General features: G+C 50.4%; 1 protein-coding gene across 16 annotated transcripts in view; it reads left to right on the top strand.

Annotated features, from left to right (window-relative positions):
• IFT140 (intraflagellar transport 140) overlaps window positions 1-19,166 on the top strand; it is a 188,689-nt gene that overhangs the window by 126,413 nt on the left and 43,110 nt on the right. For 12 of the 16 annotated variants that reach the window (XM_049699626.1, XM_049699620.1, XM_049699618.1 and 9 more), the window contains 9 exons: window positions 4,538-4,659; window positions 4,791-4,933; window positions 6,478-6,653; window positions 7,561-7,652; window positions 8,242-8,348; window positions 9,032-9,177; window positions 12,163-12,366; window positions 12,500-12,572; window positions 14,477-14,568. In XM_049699626.1, the coding sequence (XP_049555583.1) occupies window positions 4,538-4,659; window positions 4,791-4,933; window positions 6,478-6,653; window positions 7,561-7,652; window positions 8,242-8,348; window positions 9,032-9,177; window positions 12,163-12,366; window positions 12,500-12,572; window positions 14,477-14,568 (1,155 nt within the window). Of the gene's footprint in view, window positions 1-680; window positions 4,151-4,537; window positions 4,660-4,790; window positions 4,934-5,148; window positions 5,250-6,477; window positions 6,654-7,560; window positions 7,653-8,241; window positions 8,349-9,031; window positions 9,178-12,162; window positions 12,367-12,499; window positions 12,573-14,476; window positions 14,569-19,166 lie in introns of those variants that run through there. The other 4 variants (XM_049699629.1, XM_049699630.1, XM_049699631.1 and 1 more) reach the window with 4 other exon arrangements.

Here is a 19,166-nt window from a genome sequence, read left to right as displayed (position 1 = left end):
CTGGAGGTGGGATCCAGGGCATGCGCTTGTGGTTTGGTGAGTGTCCCTACACCTCCCTCCATGGGGCTTGACCAGCTCCCACCAACCCACAAGCATGTCGTATCCAAGCTCAGAATTTTGCCTGGAAAAGTGCTATCTCGGTCGTGTTCTAGTTTGAGTTTCTCTTCCTCTTGAGGGTGAATATAACTTAGAAGAGCCATTTATACTTCCTTTCTGTTCATATCACTCATCCACTGTTCTATTTATCCTTTTGTCTGGATTTTTCTTCTATTTTTCTAGTCTATTCCCACCTAATGGCATTGCTCTGCCCCCAGATTCCTACTTCTTTGGTGATCTTTCCCACCTCCTTGCTCAGAAAATCCCCTAGAGGAATAAAAGAATTCAGGGTCATTGAATGCCATCATTCTCATCTTGCCTTTATTAAGAAGCAACTAACAGAGTAGATGACTGAGGCATGAAACAAAGCCCAGGTTGGTGCTGACCAAGTCTTGGAGTCAGGATTTAAGAACAGAAATACCTAGCACTTCTCTAAGAAAATCTACAACTGTGCTGGTCCTAATTTCTTACTGGACTCAGGCAGGCAGAGAAGTAATAACAAATGAACAGACACACTCAGAGCACTAACCTCTGAGACACCTGCTCGCAGGCTTGGCCCAGGGTCTTTTCCACTCTCCCACCAGAGACCCAGTTTGATTACCATGAGACCGACCAAACCTGCTGAAGCAGGAAGACACACGTAATCTGCAGCCCTCAGAGTGCCCCACAGTCTCCAGGGACAGGAGCAGAGCTGGCTTCCGACATCCAGAACCACGAGTGAGGTGTCTGCTGCCAACATCCGCCTCTCAGGGCCTCTTCCTGCACAACCGTCTCTCTCCTGTGCCATCCGTCCGGGAGGCTGCTGGAAACAAAGGAATCTACCCGCTCCAGTTTCACCCCAGAGATGACCTGCCCTTCCTCCTCTGTCCCAAGTCCAGCTCGGGCCAGGTGCCCTCTGTGCAGCCACCCTTGGGCCTGGGGCAGTGGGGAGATCCCTGGAAGAGGGCACCAGGCGAACACTTGGTCGGTGAAGAAGCGGGGAGGACAATGCATGTCCAGGGCTCATCTCCCTCTCACTCTCCTGCTGGACAAGAGCTGAGGGCGAGGAGTAAGTGCACCTACACACAGGAAAGGGCAAGTCGCTTCCTGATCTCTGAGATAAACCATTAGTGAGCCAGCTGTGAAGTGACAACGTGTCTCGACAGTCGTATCTGAGCCCTAACTTCACACTAGTCCCTTAGTACGTTCACCTCCTGCTCTGCATGGGACTGGTTTCCCACCTGAGGGTGAGATGCTCTCACTTTTCTTTCAAGTCTTACTGGATAAAGTTATTTGAATGAAGTGACCTGGAAGGAATGGCAGCGAGTAAAGAGACCACTCTGAACACAAAGGATCCCCCCTCAGGAGTAGTAAGAGATGCAAAAACCACTTAGAATTTAGGGGCAATGAGCAGGAGGCCCCGAAGAGGCATCTGCTTTGCCATCTTCTACTTGGCGTCTGCGTGTCTATCTGGTTACAGGAGACCTGAGGTGACTTCCTGTGGCTTCCCCTTCTTGTGTGTGTGTGTGTGTGTGTGTGTGTGTGTCTCTCTGTCTGTCCTTGTATCAGAACAGGGGTCTGCAGTCATCTGAGCAGAAACCACTACTCCAGGGACTCCGGACATTTCCATCCTTCAACTTCTTCCCCAGCTCAACAGTCGGGGGATCTGGACAGGCCGAGTGCTCATGTTTGTGTTCAGGTGCCTAATGAGCTGTCAGCTGGAAGCTCGTGTATACTAATAAAACAGAGTCATTTACTGTGTTAAAAATTAAGTGCTGGACAGGAGTTCCCTGGCAGTCCAGTGGTTAGGACTCGGCACTTTCACTGCAGGGTCCTGTGTTCAATCCCTGTTTGGAGAGCTAAGGTCCCGGAAGCTGCACAGCCGGGCCAAAAAGAAAAAAGAAAAGAAAAATTAAGTGCTGGACGATTGTACTTGCAGGGCAGAGCAGAAGGCCATCTCCACAGGGGCCGTGTGTGCCTAAAACACACAGCAGGGCCCAACTGCTGGCTCCTCTAGGGAGGAGGCTAGGTGACGGGGAAGGAAGCCTTCCCATTTCTGCCCTTATGTGTGTTTCACTGTGCAAGTATTATTTTTTTAATTTTATTTTAAGAGTAATTTGTAAACACACAAAAAATAATGTTTTTATTTTTTTTTTTATAAATTTATTTTATGTATTTATTTCTGGCTGTGTTGGGTCTTTGTTGCTGCGCGCAGGCTTTCTCTAATTGCGGCGAGCATGGGCTACTCTTCGTTGCAGTGCGCGGGCTTCTCACTGTGGTGGCTTCTCTCGTTGTGGAGCACGGGCTTTAGGCACACGGGCTTCAGTAGTTGTGGCACGCGGGCTCAGTAGTTGTGGCGCACAGGCTCAGTAGTTGTGGCGCACGCGCTTAGTTGCTCCGCAGCATGTGGGATCTTCCCAGACCAGGGATCGAACCCGTGTCCCCTGCATTGGCAGGCGGATTCTCAATCACTGCGCCACCAGGGAAGCCCCAATGTTTGTTTTGTTTTGTTTTGTTTTGTTTTGTTTTGTTTTGTGGTACGCAGGCCTCTCACTGTTGTGGCCTCTCCCGTTGCAGAGCACAGGCTCCGGACGCGCAGGCCCAGCGGCCATGGCTCACGGGCCCAGCCGCTCCGTGGCATGTGGGATCTTCCCGGACCGGAGCACAAACCTGTGTCCCCTGCATCTGCAGGCAGACTCTCAACCACTGCGCCACCAGGGAAGCCCCCCAATGTTTTTATTCTTATCTTTATAAAGCTGGCAAAGTCAAGAAGAATCTGTATAATAATATAGGATTTGAATTCTATATATACTCATGTTACATACTATTTCTGATCTTATATACTTTTCTTAGAGGTCCACTGTACAAGTTGCTTTTTAAGGCCCACTTTTTTTTTTTTTTTTGGCCGTGCCACACAGCATGCAGGATCTTAGTTCCCTGACCAGGGATCGAACCCGCGTCCCCTGCAGTGGAAACGTGGAGTCTTAACCACTGGGCTTCCAGGGACGTCCCAAGGCCCACATTATTTGAAAATCATATTTTTATATACAGTAAAGCAATGTTACACCCACTGACCGTGAGCAGGAAACAGACCTTGAGGACTGCTCTGGCAGCGCAGCAAAGCGGCCTCAGGGTTCGAGGGAAACACTACCATTTGGCAAAGCTTAGCTTGTCCGAGCCAGAAGCCCTCCTGGAAAATTGCTCCTGGACCAAGTCATCTTCCCCGCAACTTGAACTTTTCTAGCAGTTGTCTGAGCCATTAACTTGAGATTTTGATGACTTTGATGTTGAACATATAGTACACCTGGCACCCAGATCTTGGTTTCTTCCAATAAAATGAACCAGGGCTACTTGGAGAAATGGCTGATCCTCGGGCTGGGGCAGGATGGCAAGCCCGGAGGATCTGTAGGCCAGGACGTGAGGAGGTGCTCACAAACCCACAGCGACGGGTGCATCGAAGGGACAACAGAGCCTGAGGAAAGAGCTCCCGATGGCGGAGCTGGAACAATTTGAGTATCTAAACAAACAAGGGAATATTGGGTCATAACCCAGAGTAGAAAATAAATATTCATGGGTCCATCCGTGCGTCCATATTGATGTAAATCTATGATTTAATAAATCAGTAAATGGTGGACAAGAGGCATATCTCTCCAGATGATCTAGGAGGTGAGACATAACTCCCCTTCCTACGTGTGGGCTGCACACAGCGACTTCCTTCCAGGCAGGACAGGATGGAAGGAAGAAGAAACTCCCCAGTGAGGGAGGTCACAGACATGACCTCAGCAGACAGGTCACGCCAAGGACAGGGACCCCTGATCCGACATGTCGACAGCAGCACTTGACCTCTGGTCTTCCTCTCAAACCCACCACCCCGACAACAATGAGAAAAACATCAGGCAAATCCTGCCAGAGGGACATTCTACAAAACCCCTGATCGGTCTTCCTCAACACTGTCCAGGCGTCCAGAACAGGGGTGTCTGAGCCACCGTCCCAGCCCAGGGGGCCCAAGGAGACATGGCGACCAGATGTCTGTGGGGCCTGGACAGGGTCCCAGGGCAGGAAGAACTGAGGAGAGGTGAATGAAGTACCAACTTTAGTTAGTATCATGCGCCACAGTAATGTAGGGTCAGTAATAGGAGAAGCTAGTTGTGAGGTATGGAGCGTCTCTGAACTATCTTTGCCACTTTTCCTTAAATCTGAATCTATCCCAAAATTAAAGATTTGTTTTAAAAACTGAACATGTGACACTTGTTATCTCCAGGGAGTGAAGATGGGATGGGGCACAGAGAGGAGTTTCTGGTTCCTTCACTGAACACTAAAATTGTTTTGAGTTTTTCATGGTGCACATATAGTAGTAGTATAATTTTAAAAGAAAAAAAGGAGTAAGCCCATGCTCTGTTGCACAGTATCACCCTCACCCTCCACCAGTCACTTGCTAAGAATGTGACCTTGGGTTTTCCAGCTTGGTATCCTGCTCTTATGGAAGTTGGACCAAAGGGGTCGAGTACAAGGGGCACCGCTGCTGAAACACGAGTATGGAAAACACCTCACTCACTGCATCTTCCGGCTCCCCCCTCCCGGCGAGTAAGTAGAGCTTGGGTGGTGGCTGGCGGGGCCGGGGATGTGGCTCCTCCTGACACTGGAGGGGTCTCCTCTGTGGTTATACCACCTTCGTCCAGGGAGCAACAAGGAATCTCTGTCACATTTGCTCTTAGGGACCTCGTTCAGTTGGCGAAGGCAGCTGTGAGTGGTGATGAGAAAGCCCTGGACAAGTTTAACTGGAGGAAGTGTGGCTTTGGAAGTTTCCTGAAAATGGGACCTCAAGAGGGACTCTCATTCTATGTCAGCTTGACCGATGGTAAGACACTCAGGTTGGGGTCTGGGGACACTGCAGTGTTTCAGAGTGTCTGGGAGATTATAAGCGAATGGATGGCGTTTCTGCATAAAATTGCAGGCTGTGCGCCATTCCCAGATGGATGCCTTAGCCGGCTTGTGCAGGTGTTTATCCAGGATCCAAAGGGTGGCTTCACCTTGACCTGATAGAAACAAATTGAGCTTTATTTGCATTTGAAGGTTTTTCAGGAGGAAGCTGTCCAGGATGTGCAGCCCAAGATGAATCGATGCCAGGGGCACCCGGCGTGGTCTCCAAGCCAGCAGCGGGGCTCAGCTCTGGGGTGGGTGTGACCGGGGCACGCTGGACCAGCAGCCCTGGCAGGGCTGGGCCGTCCGTGCTGATTTAACACGGCTCCCCCGCGGTGTGCTAGGAGGCAGGCGGCGGCCAATAGATGCAGTGTGAGGTTCAGAGAGATAGAGGGTCTCGTACACTCACGAGACATTCATGAGTGCCTTCTCCCATGGGAAAGGGGCCCTTCCTGGGGTGATGGGGTTCGAGGACGTGTGTGGCCAGGCAGCTTAACTGTGACAGGTGACAGCTGGGAGGGGCTGGGGCATTTGTCAGTTTAAAAGTAGAGAGACTTGGCATTTAAGGAGGGGAGTTGGAGGGACCCAATGTGGGCACTGTGGGGGCGGCAGGGGCCCTGAGGGAGGAAGGAGACGTGGCGACTGGAGGCCTGGCTCTGCAGGGGGTGTCAGTGCTGCCCCCGCCCAGCAGCCGTGCAACTGGGGCAGATGATCCCGTGTCTTTGTGCCTTAGCTTCCGAACATGTACAGTGGGGATCGGGATAGTACCTGCCTCCAGAGCCTCTGTACACGGAGCCCGCACACATCTGTGCTCAGTAAATACTAGTTACTGTTATGATTAGCCTCCAGACAACCTTGAACCTTTAAGCTTAATAAGAACTCAAGTTGTCCACTGGGAGTGAGATGGGAGGCGGCATGGAGGGTGAGGAGGCTCCCGAGAGCAGCAGAATGAACCCAATCCTGAGAACTCACAGGAGGTGCTGCCACCATGCTCAGAAGCCTGAAAGCAGAACCAGGAGACAGCTCGGGGGCAAGAGGAGGGTATCCAAGCTGGGAGGGGCCCTGGGGCCGACGCGAGGGCCTGGGGAAGGCAAGAGGGTGCAGGCCAGACGCCAGCCAGTGATACCCGGTACCCAGGATGGAGGGTGCAGGCCGAGGCTCCAGGGAGGGTCATAGTTAAGGCCCCGGCAGACGGGTGATGGACGTGTACCTAGGGGACTGAGATGACCAGAGCATGGAGGCTGTGCATCAGGAGGGTGGTCAGTGTGAGCGCTGGACAGTGGTGGAGGGAGGATGGCAGACACAGGGGTCCTGGCTGGACTGACCCAGAGATGGCAGATGCGGGGGTCATGTGCCAGTGTTTTTAAAATAGCTTATTTGTAAATGGTTATGATGAAGATGTTTACGTTGAAAGTGTCCCTAAGTAGGTAGAATGGCTTCCAGGGAGTGTCCAGCCTCCATGGACACATCGCTTTCCCGCAGGGACCGTGCACTACGTGGACGAGAAGGGCAGGACGGCCCGGGTGGCGTCCACGGACAGCTCCATTCAGACGCTGTTCTACCTGGAGGAGAGAGAGGTGCTGGTGGCAGTCACCGAGAGCCTGCTGCTGTGTCTGTTCACGGTGATGCCCGAGGGCACAGCCGAGGAGGTGATGAAGGTGAGGAGGTGATGGGGGGGTGCCCCAGGGGGTCTCCAGCCTCTCTTGCCCACCTCATACACCCCTTCGTTTTGGTTGAGGAGTCTGTGTTTCAGGGCCACCACCAGAGCTTTAGCACCTAATTTATTGTGCACCATTGCGGTCACAGGTGGGGGAGACACCAGGGGACGGGGCCTCCCAGAGCCACGGGAGGTACGGGGCTGTGGCGGGGACGCCTGGCTATGTGCAGACCTTGAGGGTTGTCACCAGTGTTCCCTCTGTGACACTACCGCTGGCCCACACATATGCATTGCTTTATCCGAGGGGTGTGTGATAATCACAACTCTGGACACCCTGCCATCCGCGTGGGTGCCTCGCCCCGGGCCGGGGCACTCACTCGCGGGAGGACGCCAGGAAGCCTGGGGCGTTGGTTGTTGGTCAGGCAGCGCGTGCAGCTCCCTGAGGACTGCATGCCACTCTCCTGCCACTTTGTTGGTTTACACCCAAGGATTCTATGGTTCTCAGAGTACTCCGAACCTTCCCTAAGATGCTCTGGTCGATGCAGAAAAGTCGGTGTTCAGGGGTCCTTTGTGCACCTCTGTCTACACAGCAGTTGAAATGTGGTCACTGAGTCCTGTGAACCTGGGTTCAAATCCCCCCTCAGCCCCTTGCTGGCAGGTTTTCTCTGAACACAGGCTGTGACAAGCTGCCTCACCCAACGCGGGGCACCCCTGTCATTAACTACATAGTGTGCAGTGGTCGCTGCTTTGGCCTGAAAGGCTGGGGCTGCCCTTCCAAGTGTCCACAGCCACCCTCACTTCCTCTGCTTGGTGAGTCTGCGGGGAGTCACTGCCAGAGAGTCCAGCTGCTGAACAGGGACCTGGTCTCGACAAGGGCGACGTGCTCCTTTCGGGTTGTTGTTGTGCAGGTAAAGCTGAGTGGAAATATGGGTCGCCAGGCAAACGTCGCCCTGATCAACAGCAGCCTTCTTGTGACCGCCACTGGGGAGGCGGTCCTCAGGTGAGATCCCGACTCTGCAGAGAGCGCTGGGGTTGAAAATTCTGTCCCATACAGTCTCTTGAGTACACTTTGTGTTGGAGTGTAACATACATATAGAAAAATGCACAAATTATGATGAAGTGTTACTAATTGGGCACATCCACGTAACCAGCCCTGAGATGGAAGAGCAGAACATATCAGAGACCCTAGGCATTCCGCCCGCCCCCGCAGGGGTCACACTGTCCTGACGTCTGCCTGCCTTTTTGATCCCCGGGTAGATGGAATCCCATGTTGTGTTCTCTTGGGTCCGGCTGCTTTAGCTCATGTGACATTCAGGGGTTCTCCCTGGTTGGGTGCTTGGAGTTCCCTTGTTCTCATCGTGACCCGGTGTCACACAGGAACCCTGTTTTATTAACAACTGCTCCCTTTGTTATGAACAAGACGTAACATAGATAACGTAACAACGACATGCTTTTCTCCTCAGAGTCCAAAGGGCCATGTCTTTTTCCTGATTTTTAAAGTTTACTCTGCGAGTTGAACAAGACCCTCACAGCTGAGGGAAGCCCACTAACACAGTCCCCCCCGTGGGACTTTCCTCCTTGCCTTGTAGATTCTGGGATTTAGAACGAGGAGAGAATTACGTACTGAGTCCAGAGGAGAAGTTTGGTTTTGAAAAAGGAGAGAATATGAACTGTGTTTCTTACTGTAGAGTCAAAGGTGAGACTTCCCAGCGTCAGAGGGAGAGCCCACCTCAGGCTTTGCTCTGGGGTGTGCTGTCATGACATGGAACTCAGGGCTGTTCTAAGAACCATACCTCAGTTACAACTATGTCAGTCACTCGAGTACAGTCAGCCAAGAGCAAAAAAGAGGCAGGAAAGCTGTGTTGTCCCACGTAGTGGTCAAGGAGTTTGGTCAGGAATGTGGCCAGCCTGGCTGCGTGAATTGGTGTCTGTTCCTCCTGAAACCTCAAGAAAAAGTCAGTGTGAGAAACATTAAATATATATGTGTACATGGATGTGCGTATGTGCACACACACGTACACACAAATATGACAGAAAGAATAGGAAATGCACCAGAGCAGCACTTCCGTGCCCGCTGAGTGCTAAGTGCTGTGTGGCATTGGGAAAGCAGCCCTGAACACAGGCAAGCAGGCTCCTCTCTCATGGGAGAAACCAGAGAGCAAGCAGCACCACTGCCCCAATCCCCCATCCACACATGTACACACTGTGTCACTGCGAGTAGCGAACTCCTGCTAAGGAAGACACGGCCAGGTACGAGGCTGGGCAGTTCCTGGACGGAGGGCCGACAGGCTGGTATTTTAGAGAGGGTGGTCAGAGAAGTGAGCTTGCTGCTGTTTTTATCCCTTTTCAACTCAACGTGAACTTTCTTTTTACCTACAGGTCTTCTGGCAGCAGGTACCGATAAAGGGCGCGTAGCCATGTGGAGAAAAGTGCCAGGCCCCCAGAGCAGCCAAGGGGTGGAGGGCAAAGACAGGTGGACCCTTCAGATCCCCACTGAGCTTGAAGGAAACATCACACAGATAAAGGTATGCCTCGACGGGGCGCTGGGTGCACTCATTTTCTGCAGAAGTGGAGGCAGTAATTGCTCTGAACCTATTTTTGTCAGTTATTCAAATTAAGATAAAAAATAACAACAGTAAAATATTTTTAAAGGCCTTTTGGGTTTCAGAACTACAGATAAGGGATTGTGGATCTGTAGTAATCTATATTTATCTTTTTAAATCTATCTACACGTCCATTTATCTCTATCATCTATTTGTCTTATTTAGTTATTTATTTGGCTGTGCCGCACGACTTGCAGAATCTTAGCTCCCTGACCAGGGATTGAATCTGCACCCCAGCAGTGGAAATACCAAGTCCTAACCACTGGACCGCCAGGGAATTCCCGCCCCAGCTTCCTCTTAATGCTCCAAAACTCCACTGTTTTCTGGTCATCCTGAGGCTTGAACTTGCCCCTATTCTGTTTCAAACAAAGTCATTCTGTTGGGGAGCTTGCTGTTCTTGTGGACTGCCTTTCCCCTCAGGAAAAGATTTCTGAGTCACTGCTCCACAGCCTGGTAGTGGGGAGAGTAGCTGGCTTTCTGGGGTGACACCCTGCTTTGGGAGCTGGGAGCTGGACACAGGAGCCTCTGGTCCCGGATGGCCTCTCCCAGAGAGGAGCAAGCTGGGGCAAGGGCCTGGGGGCCCCATGTGGTCTGGCTCCCGCTCCAGATGCAGAGCCTCCCTCTGACCCACCTGGACCTGGCCTCTGTGCCGGAGCTGGGGGAGTGAGAGATGCTGGCAGCCGCCCCTCCCAGGAAAATGCCGGAGGAGAGGGAGCCCTGGTTTCTTGGCCAAACCTGCCTGCCGAGCTCACCTGCCACAGACTCTGCTCTTCTTACCAGACTTAGTAGACTTTCTTCAATAAGTCTTTCTTCATTTACTCTGTGCCCAATTCCCAGAGAAGTACATGGTTGTGTTTTCATAATTTTCACCAGTTATGCCTACTATGTCCTCGGGGCTCCTCACCTGCCTTTCTGGAACTTGCCTCTCAGATCTGCTCTGTGTGATTTTTTTTTTTTTTTTTTTTTTTTAATTTTTGGCTGCACCAAATGGCACGCAGGATCTTACTTAGTTCCCCGATCAGGGATCGAACCCACGCCCCTTACAGTGGAAGTGTGACATCTTAACCACTGGACCGCCAGGGAAGTCCCTGAATTTTTTAAGATAAAGTTTACTTAATCTATACTAATCAGGAAATGAAAACTTACATGGTAAACAGTTTAGGGATACCTTAGAGCAATTTTGGGAATTACTTTTAGATCCTCATCTCAGGTCATAAATAAACATAGTTTCTGGATGAATTAACGAGTTAAATATTTTTAAAAGTTAGGTCAGGGACTTCCCTGGCGGTCCAGTGGTTAAGACTTCGCCTTCCAGTGGAGGGGGTGTGGGTTCGATCCCTGGTCAGGGAGCTGAGATCCCACATGCCTTGCAGCCAAAAAACCAAAACATAAAACAGAAGCAATATTGTAACAAATTCAATAAAGACTTTAAAAATGGTCCACCTGTTGAAAATAAAATTTAAAAAATTAAAAGTTGGGTCAGAATAACTGGCTAAAAACACAGAATATAATCAGATCTGTAGAGAAAGTGTAACTTTCTTAGATTTTAAGTAATAAAAGAAGTTGCAAAAGCAGAGGGACAAGGTTGAGTCCATAAGAACATGTCACACCGGGCAATGTGAACAGGAAGGCTGGGATGAAAGGAAAACTGAGCTGGTTAAAAATTCACTTTAAAAGGTTAATCTCTAAAACACCAAATTTTCCCAATTTTCAATGCATAATTTTTTTCTTCATTTGAATACCAATCCCAGTTGATGTGTACATTGAAAGTATTTTTGTTTTTCTGTGGGAGAAGAAAGGTGCTGTTTTAAACTGATGGCTCATCTTACCTTTAGTGATATCTTAGAATAATGGACGTGAAAAATACTCACATTTATAAGAAAAATATTAAGAATGCCAATGGAGGGAATTCCCTGGCGGTCCAGTGGTTAGGACTCAGTGCTTTCACTGTGGGAGCCCGGGTTCGATCCCTGGTTGGGGAACTAAGCCTGCATGCTGCACTGTGCGGCCAAAAAGAAAAGAATGTAAATGGATAAGTGATGAAGGAGAGTGCAGATAATTTACCTAAGGGTGGTTAGTAGAATCCATGGAAAACGTGTAACCTCAGTGGTAATGAAAGAAATGCCCATTTTAAATAATAGTAAGAGCCACACTAACTTTCTTGAAAGACGTAAAAGAAAAATTGACTCAGTAGACCATGTTCCTCAAAGAGAAGCCTCAATCTTGTAATTACTTGTCCCATCCATCGCTCTTTCCAAATAAATCTACAAATTACATGTTTATCCAGTGAAAATAAGGAGGTTTTTTTTTTTTCCTGAGGGAATTCAACACAATAATTCTAAACTCATTTGGTAGAGCAAATGGCCGAGAAAAAATTTTAAAAAGAATCAGACCATTTCTGTATCCTATACCAGAATATATCTGAAAGGTATAGCAATTAACATGGCATGCTTACTAGGAATGGATAAATATATCAGTGGAGTAAAGTTGGAAATCCAGAAATGGATTTGTATGGATTTGGAAGTTTAATATGAAATTATGAAAGTGGTACTTGACATCACTAGAGGAAGTCTGGATAGTTCACTAGAGTGTGTAAATTTGCTTTCCATTTATAAAACATAGATGCCCCTAAGTTCATGTCAGTAAAGTAAACTCTAGAAGATGCTCAACCAGTCAGGATAGACATGAGCGAGAACAACCACACAAGTTTACCCGCTGGATCTAAACTCTGAGTGTTGTTATTTTAAAGTTTTTCTACAAATTATACATTTTATACTTATAAATTTTTAAAATCATGTTTTTAAACAAGAAGAAGAAATAGTGCTTGGAAATTGTTTATGAATCCTCATACTTATAACATTGCCCTGACTGCACCTCTCCTTTCTGTCTCTCAACGTGGGAATGAAGTGGGGCTCCAGGAAGAGCCTCCTGGCAGTGAACAGCATCAGCTCCGTGCTCATCCTCCGCGAGCAGGCCATGTCGTCCCACTTCCACCAGCAGGTGGCCGCGGTGCAGGTCTCCCCGAGCCTACTCAGCGTGTCCTTCCTGTCCACGGGGGTGACGCACAGCCTGCGCACAGACATGTACATCAGCGGAGTGTTCGCCACCAAGGTCACTGCCAGGGTGACCATGGGCTTGGGCGGGATCATCGATACAGATGGAAGACCTGGTCGGTTGTTAGGGTCATTCGGGACAACGAGGCCCAGACGGCCGGTTGCTTTTTAATTTCCGTGGTTCTTTGTAGGATGCTGTTGCCGTCTGGAATGGAAAACAGGTGGTGATCTTTGAGCCTTCTGGAGCCACATTACGAAGTGCAGGTAGGAGTCTTTTCAGCCCCACTAAGGGGACTCACATCTAATGGGGGTGGGTGCTGGTGCCTGTGAGGTGGGCAAAGGGCAGGCCCAGGGCCATGGGGAGACCCTTATGTCAGTTCTCGTGCCTGGGCCTGCGTTTCCAGAGCCGGTGCTGCCACTCTAGCCCTGTGCAACCAGGGCCTCCCCAGCCTCCCTACAGAAGCTAGTTGAGGTAGTTAAGTGCAGCCAGATCTGGGGCCAGCAGCCCTCCTGGGCTCCAGGACGATGAAACAGCTCAGAAATAAGTCGGCATGAGTGTGAAGAACCACAGTGCTTTCCGGGGAAAGGGATGCTACACACCTGACTTCTGAACTTCCCAGAGCACGCACAGCAGTGAGCCCGTGGGGTCTCGACCAAGGCCAACCTCTGTCTGAAAATTTCAGGGTGGATCTTCAGAGCTGTTCCACCTGTCCCATCCATCGCTCCGACTCTCTGTTTCACTTTATCTTCTGCTCTTTAGCACATGTCTGTATGAGTTACGGGGCTGCTGTAACAAGGACCACAAAACGAGTGGCTGTTTAGGAGTTATTCTCTCACAGTTCTTGAGGCCAGATGTCCAAAATTAGTTTCACTGGCCAAAATCAAGGTGTTGGCAGAGCCCCAGAGGCTCTAGGGAAGACTCTGCTCCTTGCTTCTTACAGCTTTTGGTGGCTGCCAGCAGTCCTTGGCTTGGGGTCACATCATTCCAGTCTCTGCCTCCACTGTCACATTGTTCCTGTCTAAAAATCTCCCTCCCTCTTACAGGGACACTTGTGATTTCATTTGGGGCCCATTTGCATAATCCAAGATAATCTCCCCATCTCAAGACCTTAACATCTTTGGCCATATAAGCTAATATTCATGGGTTTCAGGGATTAGGACCTGATCTCTTTGGGGACATCTTCCCACCAAGCACAGTGACCATCAGGACGTGCTCCTCGGCAAGATCTCCTTCTGCACATTTCTTGTCTTCACCCATCCTGACCTAGGCCCTCCTACCTCACAGGGGGATTCGTCATTGCACTGTTCCCAGGGTGATGCCCCCACGTGCTTGTTTGAATACCTCACACCTCCCTGGGGATGTTTTTCCACAGGTTATCAACTCTCTCCCTCATATTATTCCCTCACTTTTTTTTCCTCCTCTAACACTTTGTTGCCTAAAGTTCTCTTGGAACACTTTTCCCACCCTGCCCTGTATCGTGCTGATAATTCACGTCTTCGCCTCTCTTCTACCATAGACCCCTTGAGGGGCAAGGGTGAACTTATCCTCCCAAGAGGATAGCACAACAGGTGCTGAGCTATTTTCTGTTTTGTGTGTGTCATCATCTTCCTAACTAGATAAGAACCTGTCTAGAGCCAGAGACTAGAGCTTGTGGTCTCCAAAGTTCCACATAAGATAAGCAGATGCTTGAACAATCATGCTGTCATAGATGCTGTGCTACTGGAAGCACCACTGCTAGATGGGATAAAAGAGGAGAGACCATCAGTGACTGGTGAGGGCAGGGTGCCCAGCACTGAGTCCCCACACCTGGCCATCACCGGCAGCTGTGGCCCTGGCAGGTCCCTGTGTCTCAGAGCCTCACTTTCCTCATCTGCAAGATAAAGAAAACGCACCTTTCACAAGGCTATTGTGGGTGCCAAGGAAAATTAGGGAACACACATGAGAACACTTCTTGACTATACCGCAGCTCCACCCCTTCTACCCGTCTCACCGTGGTTCCTTCTTTATATCCTTAGTTGTAGAAGATCTTTTCTGCTAGGTTTCAGTCTTTCTCATCAATAGTTGCCCTACAAAAAGTTCTAGTTTTAGTGTGAGAATGCTTCTTAAACTCGTAAGGAGCTATGACGAGACTAGCTGCTGCTGTCCTGACCTTTATCTTTAATTTTAGGTACCTTCCTGTGTGAGTCTCCAGTGTTAGCCATGCACGAAGAAAACGTTTATACGGTGGAGCCAAACCGAGTCCAAGTTCGAACCTGGCAGGTAAATTGCTGCTCTAGAGTGAGTGGCCTGTGACGTTAAAGACAATTAGAGCAGAGTTTAAAATGCCATCTCTAAATCAAGCCAGAGCCTGCTTAATGACTTCACTCAACCACATCAGATTGCCCCCACTGGGTGCTTGGTTGTAAAAATGGATTGTCAGATAGCCCCTCCATCGACAGCTCTTGTGACTTCAGAAGTCAGGAGGTGAGGCAGTGGCCTTTTGCAGTGAAAAGGACTACATGGCTGGACCTTGAGTGCATGGGGGTGTGAAATGGGAGGAAATTTTGCTGTGTTTAATGCGCATCTTGAGGACTGAGGGGTCATCAGTTCAGGACATATCTTTAGGCAGACCTTTTTCCCTGCATGTGTCTGAGGGTGAGGCCAGGATGGGAGCAATGTGTGCCTCCAGGATTACAGGCCTTTAACACACCATTCTGTTCCCTCCGGGTGGTGTGCAGTAAGGAAACCCTGCCCACATCCCGTGCACACTTGCTGGACCCCCGGGGCTGACATGGTGTATTAGTTTCCTGAGCCTGCCATAACCAATGACCACAAACTTATGGCTTAAAACAATAGAAATTTATTTTCTTTGCAGTTCAGGAGGCCAGAAGTCCTAAATCTAGGTGTGGGCAAGACTGGCTCCTTCTGAGGCTCTGAGGGTGAATTTGTCCCATGCCCCTTCCAGCTTTTGGTGTTGCCGGCATTCCTTGCGTTCCTCAGCCTGTAGACAGATCACTCCAGTCTTTGCCTCCATCTTTACATGGCCTTCTCCCTGTGTCTTAGAAGGACACTTGTCCTTGGATTTAGGGTCCACCCTAATCCAGAGTTGTCTCCTTTTGAGATCCTTAATTATATCTGCAAAGACCCTTTTTCCAAGATACATCCAAATGGATGTATCTTTCAGGGGCTACCATTCAGCCCAGTACATGCAATAGTGTTCTGCATCATGGTTGAGGACATTTGTTATGGCACTGGTTTTAGCTCTCAGTATGACTGCTTTGTCCAGCTCTGAGTTCTTTCCTGGGGTCCAGCATTTGATTTCCCAGGGCTGCCATGTCCGTGTCCTTGTACCTCACAGCCTGCACGTCCACTCTTGGATTCAGCAATTCCTGAAAGAGCTTCCATGCAGTTCTCCTTTCTAGCAGGAGGGTCAGACAGTAAAGGTGCACACTGAAGTGTGGAGGTGGGTGGGAAGTATTGCAGGGGGTGGCATTGGAATAGAGACCTGACAAGTCAGGGAAGCGCCCGCAGCCCCACTCGCCTCCTGGGGCAAAGTGCAGGTGGAAGGAGCTGGGGCCTGTTGAGATACCTGCCCTGCTTCAGGTCAAAAGGGAGGCAGAGAGGCTGGAGGGAAGGAGGGATGGGCCTTGCATACTGCTGATAGTTGTGTAGGGGCATCAGCTGTGGACATAAAGCCGAGGCAGGGAGGGGCCCTCCTAACAAAAGATGAGGGAGCAGCTGGGTTATCAGAGGAGTGACCTGCGGAGCTGGAGAGTGGAGGCATTCAAGGAAAGAAGGAAAGATCTTCAGGGAAGGGGCGAAAGGCATACTGGGAAAGAAGGATAGGCCTGCTGGAAAATGGGGGAATGGCACACTGGGAAAGAATGATAGGTCTGATGGGAAGGTGCAAAGAGCATGCTGGGAAGGGGCAAGAGGCATACTGGGAAAGGGGCAAAAGGCATAATGGGAGAGAATGAAAGACGTGCTGGGAAAGGGCGAAAGGCGTGCTGGGAAAGGGCGAAAGGCATGCTGGGAAAGAAGGATAGGCCTGCTGGAGAAGGGGGAAAGGCATACTGGGAAAGAATGATAGGCCTGATGGGAAGGAGCAAAAGGCATGATGGGAAAGGGGTGAAAAGCATACTGGGAAAGAATGATAGGCCTGTAGGAAGGGGTGAGATGCATACTGGGAAAGAAGAAAAGGCCTGCTGGGAAGGGGCAAAAGGCATACTGGGAAAGAATGATAGGCCTGCTGGGCAAGGGCGAAAGGCATACTGGGAAAGGGGTGAAAGGTTTGCTGGGGAAGGGGTGAAAAATCAGCTGGAGGGAACTTAGGAGCGTCTGACCACAGACAGTCTAGAGTTTAGACTTTTTAGTTGATTTTTAGGTTAAGGAATATGTGACCATGGTGATTAGTAAAGTAATGCCAGCCTGTGTAAGGAATCCATTAGCACCTCTCCTCTCGTTGGAAAGCTGGAGTGTGTCTCCAGACCTTTCTCCCTGCCCGTGCATCCATGACACACAAACTGCAGTTGTTGCTGGTTTGTGTGGTGATGGGACAGCCATTATGTACCTCATGGTTCTCGCAGAAGCTTCCTCCAGGCGGGAGCGCAGAGCCCCGCTGGTTCCCGTGCTTCCTGCCAGGCACCGCGAGGAGAGGCGGGAGCTGAGCGGGGGCTGGTGTCTGACAGACACCCGTGGAGGCAAAGCCTCGGGGGACCATGTGGAAGTTGGAAGGCAGGAGGTGTGGAGCCCGAGTAACACGGTGCGTTTTGGCTTGTTTTTTTCTTGGTTTTGTGTTTTCTTCCTAGAAGATCACTTCTGTGTGGGAAGGACTAGGGCAGCTGGTGAGCAGTGAAGGCAGATAGGAGAGGCCACAGGTGAGAGGTCCGGGGGCTTGGAGCGCGACAATGGGCAGGGAGCCAGGCCAGAGTCAGCAGTTAGGGGCGTGGTGGGCAACTGGTGTAGGAGGGAGGAACTGAGGACATTCTAGTTGTCTAGTTTGCGGGTCTGTGCTAATTGTGGAGCCTTAAGGTGGAAAGTACAGAAGCAGAGCAGGGCTGGGGGGGAAGGGTGCAAGTGTGAGGTGCCTCGGACACCCTTCAGAGATATCCCAGTGTTACCTGAAAACGAGGTTCGCCTCTCGGTGGATGTCAGCCAATAGACACAACCAAGCTAAGATCGGGAGAAGGAAGGATTTATTACTTGCAGCCAGGAAGGAGAACACGGGGGATCTTTCCCAAAACAGTGTCTCCTGAACAGCAAAATTGGGGAAGTTTTAAGCTAAGGGCACAAGCATATTCACAAAAGCATTTGAGCAGAGGAGAATTCAGGGTAGAATTGGGGCAAAGGTCAACAGAGTCCAGGCTGTGGATTGAAGTTGGTGGGAGCGTTACTTCCTGCAGAACTCAAAGGTGTATTATTATGTATATCCCTTGAGGAACCAGGACCTGCCCCAAGGCTGCTCCTTCCTTGTTTCTGCATTCCCTCCCTAAGATTATTAATTGCTGAGGCCTGTTCTAGGACCAGCACTGTGGCCAGGCTTAGATCACAAAATGGCTTAGGCTAAAATGGGTCCTCTTATGTCAAGAATACCAGTCCTGGTTTTCTTTCTCCAGGAACCCCCACCACCACCCCGCCCCAGCCTATATCCTTACACCAGAGCCAGCTGGAAACACTGCTCTGGAGGCAGGAGCCCAGGCCACGCTCTGAAGCTGGGGTTGGGAATTGGGACATATCATTGAGGCAGTGTGGAAGGAGAGGAGGTCAGGTTTGCACTGCGTACAACGTGTCAGGAGCGGCAGAGGAGAGGTCGAGCAGAGGAGGCTGAGAGCCTCGCTCTGTCCTCACCAGTGAGCCTGTCCTCACCGTGAGCCATTGCCTGTGACTGTTGTTTGCTTGTTCCACAAACGTATACTAACCTCCCTACTGGGTGCATCAACATGAAGATCAGATTCCTCAGCTTGGAACTCACCCCCATGCTGTTTATCCCTCACTCTGAGTTTCCTGGATGGGTTATGCAGCTTCCTGGCCTGCTCCTCAAGTCTCTGTGCCTGGCACTAGGAGTCTACTAAGTTCTGTTAGAACGCCCCCCCATCCCCGGTCGTCCAGCCTGCTCCCCGCTACCCCTGCACTGGGACCAGGCCTCCACCTGCCGCCCACTCACTGTTGGGGTGCCCTGCTCCCAGCCCAGCACCATGCCACGCAGACACTTACTGGGCGCTGCTTGAATTGAGCCAGGAGCCTCTCTCAGCTCCAAGGACAAGGGTCGGTCCATGCACAAGACACACGAAAGCCTAAGCTCTGTGCAGGCCTGACTGTAGTCACTCTTTCCAAAATGCTCTTAAAGTAAGAGTGACACTTTAAAACCCTCCAGAGTCTTCCAACTTCACGTAGAACAAAATCTGGCTCTCCACCTTGGCCTGCACTGATTACCCACTTGGCCTCTGCTCACTGCCCACCTCGGGGGCCACCCCTTGGCCACCACATTCCTTCCTGCTGTGCTGGCTCCTCCTTGTCCTGGAAAGCCAGGCTCAGCTCTCCAATAGGTGGCTCCTTCTCCCCAGTCTCAGTTCAGGTTTGCCCCACAGACAAGACCTGTTTCTCAGGCATTTACTGACGTATGATGTACACACAGGAAAGCAAGCATGTTGTGTGTGCAGCTCAGTGAGTTTTCACAGATGGACGTATCCGTGACGTGACCACCATCCCTTCCACTCACGGCCTCCCCTGGATGTGACCACTTAGAGGACACTAGCCACACAGTCAGTTTCATTGGGGCTTTAACATAAGACCTTGCAGGCAGTACCTCCTGGACCAACCCAAGCAGGTGGAATTCAATGTCTCGCCACCTTGATAGTTTTGTTTTAGCATTCTGTCCG

Source organism: Orcinus orca, chromosome 16 (assembly GCF_937001465.1).
Source record: "Orcinus orca chromosome 16, mOrcOrc1.1, whole genome shotgun sequence".
NCBI classification, from domain to species: Eukaryota; Metazoa; Chordata; class Mammalia; order Artiodactyla; family Delphinidae; genus Orcinus; species Orcinus orca.
Note: the sequence above shows the minus strand (reverse complement) of the source record. Positions and strands in the feature narration are given on the sequence as shown.